This window comes from Vigna umbellata, chromosome 9 (genome assembly GCF_029865625.1).
Source record: "Vigna umbellata cultivar VRB3 chromosome 9, Vumbellata_1.0, whole genome shotgun sequence".
NCBI lineage: Eukaryota > Viridiplantae > Streptophyta > Magnoliopsida > Fabales > Fabaceae > Vigna > Vigna umbellata.
The window spans coordinates 931833-940319 of record NC_142173.1 but is presented as its reverse complement, the minus strand read 5'-3'; the positions used below and the strand labels follow the sequence as shown (position 1 = coordinate 940319).

At 32.7% G+C, this 8487-nt stretch overlaps 1 protein-coding gene across 1 annotated transcript; it reads left to right on the top strand.

The window, feature by feature from the left end:
* The first annotated feature begins 256 nt into the window (after nucleotides 1–256).
* Nucleotides 257–8487, top strand: LOC148192271 (protein REVEILLE 6-like). The gene is made up of 8 exons (XM_088099772.1): nucleotides 257–575; nucleotides 2418–2475; nucleotides 5187–5310; nucleotides 5389–5553; nucleotides 5710–5823; nucleotides 6360–6469; nucleotides 7008–7067; nucleotides 7988–8487. The coding sequence occupies exons 1-8, from the start codon at nucleotides 343–345 to the stop codon at nucleotides 8045–8047; spliced, it is 924 nt and encodes a 307-aa protein (XP_087955898.1). The 5' UTR covers nucleotides 257–342; the 3' UTR covers nucleotides 8048–8487.

The following is an 8487-nucleotide window of genomic DNA, read 5'->3' as shown; positions in this document are numbered from 1 at the left end:
ATTTTTGTTCTCTCTTAGGAGAAATAGAAAATATAACTATTAATTAATTGAGTAGAGAGTGATTAAGTGAAGAGAGAACACATTTGATTTTCTGTTAAATTCCTTTTAACAAAATTTAGGCATCTAAAAGTTTGAAAATATAACTTTAGAAAAATAATACAAATTATTAACTATTTTAACATTTATACCTAAATAAATAGTTTTTTTTAATATTTCTCTGTGTAGAAATAGCGCCAGTCGTACACCATACCTAACAATTGTTCTTACAGAAATTTGCCATACGTTTCGCCACAAATTCAACGTTAAATCTCTCTCTCCTCTTTCTCTCTCTAGAATCTTTGAATGGTATCCAAAAACCCGAACCCGCCGGAGGGATTCTACTTGGATCCGACTGTCATGGCTCTCCCAGGGATGCCTCCCTTCGCCTCCGTCTCTGCTGCTGCTGCTGCCGCCGTCTCCGCCTCCAACTCCTCGGAAGATGCAGCCAAGAAGATCCGTAAGCCCTACACAATCACCAAGTCGCGGGAGAACTGGACCGAACCAGAACACGACAAGTTCCTCGAAGCCCTTCAACTGTAATAAAGTTCGCTCCTTTTATTGTTGTTCAATTCTGGTTTTGCTTCTGAGAATTATTCAGTGATTGAGGTTTAAAGCTCGGTTGAGGTATTGAGTAGTTGAATTTTAGTGCTCGGGGATGGTTTTCTGAGTTGCATGTGCTGAGTTGTGTGTGAGGGTGTGGGAATTAGGGTTTTGGGGTGGGTTTGGCGGAGGAAGAATTGGGGTTTGTGTTTTATGACGGTGAGTGTGTTAAAATGGATAGGGTAAAGCTTGGTTTTTTATGCTGCTTTAACATTGTCAAAGCAGTGCTGAATTAAGGGCGTATTTGGTGTGATAAAATGTTTTATGTTTTTAATTTATCTTTTCCCTAAAGAAATGGGTATTGTTTTTTCTTTCATTTTTAAATTTTTTAATGTAGAAATATTTAAAAATAAGAAAAAATGGTTGGAAAACAAAGTAGGATTTATTTAATTGTGAATGAAAATAGGAGAAAAATTAAAAACACAGGGAAAACAGGTAGAACACGTTATCTCAAACCAAACTGGTCCACGGGTGTGGTATTGCTAATATTAGCATGGATTCTCGTTAGAACTTAGAAATGGTGAATAATGTGATGGGATGCTTTAAAAGAGAGTATTGGAAACCGAAGCTAGTTTCTTTCAAAATGTTTTGTTACATGCTGGCATTGACATAGTTACTTATTCTTTATGGTGTCTAATTATCATTGCTGGTTGAAACCCTGTCTGGCACGCAAACCATGGTGAAGGAGTTTAATTTGAGATATCAATTGGATAAGTGGTAGATTCGGGATCTTAAGCAAAGTTTGAATGTCCATACCAAGGACAGAGAGTGGGGATTGGGGACATCTGGACAATACTCAATATTTTAGTTGATACTAAAGCAAAACAATAAAAGTTCTATTCAACGTACCTTGTAATCCTCCGATTGCTTCTATTACTATTGTTGGCTGGGGTTTAACCAGTTGAAGATGGCTGTCGTCTTCCCTTCTGACCAGTGCTTGCTTGGCTCCAAATATGGACTAGCCGGAATAATTGGAATTAGTTGTTTGAACCTTTTACTATTTCCGTTCTGATCTTTCCACTTGTAATTATAACGAAAGCTGATTTTTCCTTACAATGATAAATAAGCTAGGAAGAATAGGTGCATTTGAGCCCAAAGACATTGGCAATCACAACGTTAACAAAATAGATCAGACAAAAGAAAAGGATTACTGCACTAAGTAATCTTAAGAACATTTTAATATATTTAAGATTTCTTTTTCCTGCACATAATGCCTATATTTTGACATGATGTTTCTTCTTGGGATTGTATTAATGTGTGTTATTAGTTCATGATAGGACACAGAATTACCTGAAGCTGCATTAATGTAGATTCCTTAGTTTAATTTATATGATCATATTAGGAAGATTATTACCTCTTTTGGTTGAGGAAAATATTATTAAGTACAAATAAGAGATATATATAAGTGAAAGATAAGAACTCTACCTTAAAAGGAAAAAAAAAAGGATCTAATGGGCCAAAGTGACTAAAAAGGCGTAGTTATGTGAGTTTTTTGTCTTTCAGTAATAGAACTTCCATTGAAACATATATTAGGGCACCAGAGAGAAACCATATACACTGCTATCCAATAAAATATTATTGAAAATAAAAATACTGTTCAAATTATCTTTCCCTTTATTTTAAATTTTGGAAAAACTTGATAATGTTGTAAATCATTGGATTATTGTGGTGGACAGCTTCATTGAGAGGTCATACTTAATACCATTCCCTAGTGTTGCAATTTAAAGCTAGTATTTGTTTCTGCCCTCACATTGCTTTGCTCCTTCATTTGTTTACAGGTTTGACCGTGACTGGAAAAAGATTGAAGCATTTGTTGGATCAAAGACTGTTATACAGGTAATTCTAATGAGCAAAAATCCCTTTTTTGCTAGAAGTGCATAATTTTCTTTAACATTTCTGGAGTTAAGTATAGATATTTCATTTTAGCTTGTACAGTTAAAGTATGCCATCTCTCATTTTCTTGTTAAATTTTCTGTTCTCAATTTTTTGGGATGAGATTCAATAGATCCTAGGCTAGAAAAGGCTTATGCACAGTTAAAAATTTGGGCCAGGGTATCATGTTAAGTGTGAACATTACGTAAAAATAATTTGAAATCCTTGGTGTTGGAATGTCGTTAATTGATTATGTAGTTTTCAAATTTTCCCGAAGGAACTATATCTTGTTGGAAATTAAATGTCAAAAGATAGGTGATAGGACTCCTAATAAGGATCATGGGAAGTGCACATGGGCTTGTTACTCAGCAAGGAAAAATTATAGAAGGAATAGATAGGCCCAAAATATGGAATGTGTATGTAAGAAGAAAGAAAATGGGGTTAGGAAAAGAAATAGGGAGAAGTTAGTTAGGATGGGGAATGACGTGTCAAGAATCCAAGGATGGGGGGAATTCTGTTGTAAGAGAGAGTAGGGAGAGTGTGGGGGTACGGGAGTAGGAGGTTGTGAGTTGGTTAGGTTGGTTAGGAGGAGAATAATCCTCTGGAGGAGTCTAGGACTCTGGGGTTTTCCTTGTGGCTGTAGAGCTTTCAGCTCAATCATCTTTTTACTGCATAATACTCTAAATAATACAACTTTGATATTCAGTAATTGTTTGGTTTCTATCAATAGGTCTTATTCCCACCCACCCCAAAGAAATGCTCTTTATTCAACCATATTCTCCTTGATTCACCATGTATTTCTCACTGTCATATTGTGCTCGCTGCTATAGTAAGGTTGGTTTGTTGACTTGCAGTCCATTTAAGGAAGGTTATATGAGTCAAAAAAATGTTAAACCTAATACCCATTTTACTCCTGTTTTTGAGGCAAGATACTTTAATTTAAAATTTGAGGTATAACGTGAATTTCCTGTTCTTTCTTTCTATTCAATGCAAGTTATTGCATTATAGTGTTATTGAGCTTTCTATTACTTCATTGTCAAACAAATTGTTTATTCCATAAACTAGATTAGTAGTATAGGTATTCTAATTGTGGTCACTTTGTGATATATGTTAATATATGCATCGTTTTAACCTTTTGAATTTTAATCCTTTATCATTAAATTATTGTTACAGTTTATACCCATCATTCATATCATAACTTGTTACTCTCTTAAAAAATGTCATGTACCTAAAAGCTTAGGTGTTAGATGCAGATTCAGCATGGTTTTGTAATCTTTAACTTAGCTACACATGTGGGTAGGGAATGGTTTTTCCTCTGAAAGAAATAATGAAAAATTGCTTTTGATGACATGCTGATTCTTTTGACTGAAAGAAAAGCAAGTGTGACAAGGAGCAGTATTTTATGTTAGATATTATTTATGACAGAACATTTAAAGTGTAATTTGATCCATGCCACTGACCACGCTTAGTGGGAAAATGCTTTTTTGTTGTTTTGGTTGAGACAGAAGTATGGAGCTGAGCTGGCTTGAAAATCTGAATATAAATGAATGTTTGAGTTGTTAGGGCTTGTGTTATTTTTTTTTTTCGACTTTAGATTTCAATTTCCATTCCTTAAGGTAGTTTCTGGATAGAGAATCTTAAAGTTCTAAAGAATTTGAATTGCATGGGAATTTACTTACTTTAATTACATTCCTTTCATTTTCGTAATTCTTTATTTTGGATAAACAATTCAAATTCATATTATATTTTCAATTCTTTGTGCAGATAAAATTATTTAATATCCATCATATGTGAAATTAAATGAGTAATTATATAATTTTTTCATAGGTAATCTTTAACTACAAAGTCAAATATTAAGCAGTTTGTGATCTGATTTTAATGTAATTTTGTAACTAAAAATGTATTGTTTAGCAAGGAGGGGGAAAAGTAAATATTGTTAACATTTTAATAAATAAAGTGTAATTTTGTTTCATATAAACTAAAAAGTATATATATTTGCTAATGGATAGAAAGAGGTGCGGAAGAGAGGGCAGAGTGAGGGCGAGAAGAGAAGTGATAAAATGATTGGGGGAGGTGTGAAAGAGAGATGCTTAGAAAAGGGATAGAAAGGGAGGAGCAGCGTGGATAGCACATACGAAAGAAAGGTCAGAGATGAGAGTTTGCAGTGACACTGATAGAGAAGAGAGGAACTACAAAATGCTTTTATTTTAGATGTTATTCGTGTGAAAACTCTAGGGAAAGAGAAACATTAAGCTGAAACCTTGTGTTTCTAAGACATCGTAGGTGCTTTATTTATATTGAGAAAAGAGTAATTCAATACAATAAATAGAGGAGCTTTGATATCCTCTAATAACAAATATATGATGTGTAAATAAATAAAAATATTCCTAATAATACATATATAATCTATATTCCTGATTATATAAGACCAACTCCTTATTTCTATAATTTCTATAATTATAACAATTTGAAATCCCTTCATTTTACTTGAAAATAAAACCTCTTTAAAATTCCCAGCATTATGAATTTTATTTGCATTTGATATCCAAGTAACTCATTTTGATATGCTATATGGTTTTAAATCCATTTAAAACTTGAATGCCTCTTTCAATTCCTCATCCAAATTCACTATAATTTAGCTTAAGGACTAATTATAATTTCTACTGGGTTTGTAGATACGTAGTCATGCACAGAAATACTTTCTCAAAGTTCAGAAGAGTGGAGCAAGTGAACATCTTCCGCCACCCAGACCTAAAAGAAAAGCAGCACATCCATATCCCCAAAAAGCTTCCAGAAATGGTAATAATCTTTTGCCATGTTTTTTGTAGACAATTTAAGTTGATTTACATCTAATAATTCAAAATTGATATCTGGCAGCTCCTGTACTCCCACAAGTATCAGGATCTTTTCAATCTTCATCTTCTTTGCTTGAACCTGGATATATCCTGAAAAATGATTCCCCAGCAATGCTTAAAATTCCTATGAACACTGTGGTGTCATCCTGGTCAAACAACACCTTGCAAACTGTCAATTTATCCCCTGGTACTAAATGCTACAACTTTCTGTACCTTCTTTATTTTATTGATCCTGGGATTTTGTTCATGAAAAGTAGACTTATTATTGAAGATACTTGTTGAGAATTTTTTTTAGATATACTAACTAACTACTTATGTTTGCTACATTATATGTGTATTGCAGTGACAAAAGTGAACAATCCTTGCAGTAGTGGTGAAAGCACTCCTAAAGTGCGCCCAGCTGTTGAATCTCATGGTCAAGGACCTCATCAAGGGAATAAAATCCATCCATTGAGAGGCAAGGGTTTAGTAGTTTTCCTTTATAGTTTGAAGTTGATTTTTTTATGGTTACATGCATGCATCATGAGTTCACGGAATATTGTTATAGGAAATGTTTGTCTGATAGTGGCGTATAATGTACATTCAGTGTGTGCTTTACGTGAATTTTATGCTAAAAACTAATTAAATGGGATTGAAGTAACTTAATTTTCAATCTTGGATACGGATTGTCTTATGCACAAAAATTTCACTTGAACTGTGATATAACTGGAATGCTGAAAATTATAAGCTTTCAGCTTTTATTTGAATTCAACAAGTATGATGTTTTTGGGACTCATTTCATCTCATATTCATCATGTCATGTCTCCAAAGCTGTTTGAATAGCTTTATTTATACAAACTCCCACTTTAACCCTCATACGGACAGACTTAAAATTTCCTTATACAAATATAACTTTTTCTTGTCATGCAAGTTTTACTTTTACAGTAATATTGATTTTTATATTCATTATTGTCTTGATTTTCAAATTGACAGTTTTTAATTTTTGTTATGCAGTTCTTCCAGATTTTACTCAGGTATATGGTTTCATAGGCAGTGTATTTGATCCAAATGCAACTGAACATCTGCAGAAGCTAAAAAAGATGGACCGTATAGACGTTGAGACAGTATGTTTACGTTCCTCCATCTAGTATTTGTTATTCTTTTCAGCTAGGTTGGACTGTGTTATAGATACTTATCAAATTGGTTTTTAATATGATTCAGGCAATTAATTACTACTCCTTAAGTGTATTTTGGTCTCAGACTGGGTTTTCTAGAATCACTTTGAAATACCAGTTAATTTGATTTTAAATTAATTTCCATATGTTTGGTTTCACACTAAATAATTCATGCTGGATATAGAATTGATTCAGAATTGAAACTACTTGATTAGCTTTTGCATTGGATAAAAAGTTGTATGCTGACTTTAGTTACTAACATGCCTTTACAATAAAAACATCCAAACATAAATCACATGATCACATCACATAAAGGCAATTTTAACCAAAATCAGTTTTGTCATCATTCATCCAGACATACAACTAAGTTGACATTGAAGATTTATTTGAATCTAACTTTTTATTAGCTCATGTCTACTACAGTTATATAAATGAATTTATGTTTGTTCAAAAGTACTTACAAATAAATTTTCATGGATATTTTTAGGTGCTACTGCTAATGAGAAACCTGTCTATCAATTTAACTAGCCCAGATTTTGAGGATCATGTAAGTATTTATGTCCCTGATATTTAGATTGCTATAAATATGTATTATGTCATGATGAATAATTATATAAGTACCGTTTGTCTTTATAATATAACTATCATGTGAGTTCATTTTTGTAAGTGTTGTCTTCTTTTTTCCTTCATTTTTTACTGCCGTGTAAGTTTGAATAAGATTTTCACTCTTGGTGTTGCAAGTGATCTTCTTATCATTTTATCGTATGTATTTCTCTCTCTCTCTCTCTCCTAATAAGGTATTTCTTGTCATCTTATCAAAGGAAGCAAAAGAGTATTTATAAGAACATGTTAATTTAGAAACCATTATCAATACCAGTTACTTGTTAACTCCATTATGTCAACTAATCAAGTGGTTGATATTCTGTAAACTGTATACTTTTTGGCAAGAAAAATGAAACTTTGTTATAGCCTTCTTCTGGATACCAATGTTTCATATGTTGTCATGGAACTTATAAAATACCAGGCATGCGTCTATAGTCTCATTGTACTATCTGTACTATCCTTATTCTTTTTGTACTTGAGCTAGTTCAAGAAACATAAAACTGGGAGCCTATTAGTAACGAGTTTAATTATTCATTTAATCCTTATAATTGTACAAACTTTACCTGTCCTTATCCTTTAAAAGCGTCCATTTTAGTTCCTGTATATACCAGTTTTATCCCTTTAGTCCCTATGATTTGGTCTTTTAGAGCTGAAAATATTTTCCTGTTGGTCTTTATACTTTAAAATCATTTATTTTAGTCTTTAAAGTATAAATTCATATGGACTAAAGAAAATAAAAATAGTATGTATTAGGACTAAAATGAATGATTGAATTAATTGGCTGAATGGAATCTCTTAGAGGAAAGAAAGAACAGTAAGGAGCTGGATTTACTAATGTGCATCCATAATTTTTCATTCATACAGAGGAAGTTGCTTTCATCATATGAGGTTGAACCAGAGAGAAATAACTATCAATGTGGATAGAGCATGCACAATAACAAGTTGAAGAGTTCTAATGAGATGGAGGCAGAAAGTGGCTTCTTCTCCCATCAATTGGATGCAGTCATGGTGTTACTATCTTCCATGATTTGGTAAGAGCTCATGGAAAGGCACAAGGTGGAGATGTTGGAGTAACAGCTAAATTTTTACCCTGCTCTTGGTTCTTATTGCTGTTGCTCATCATTGTAGCTAAGGAAATCGTTAATTCTCATAATTCAATCATGACTTTGCGTATATATGAATCAACCTTTCAAAAAGAAAACAATAATGTGAGAATGTATATAGCTATTTCTTAGTTTTATAGCACCAATAGTGTATTAAATTTAACCAAATATCAAATATTTGGAAACAAGAATGTTATATTCTAGTTTTGTGAATGTCTGTACAGCTCCTAATATTTCTGTTAGGTTCAACCAAACATTGAA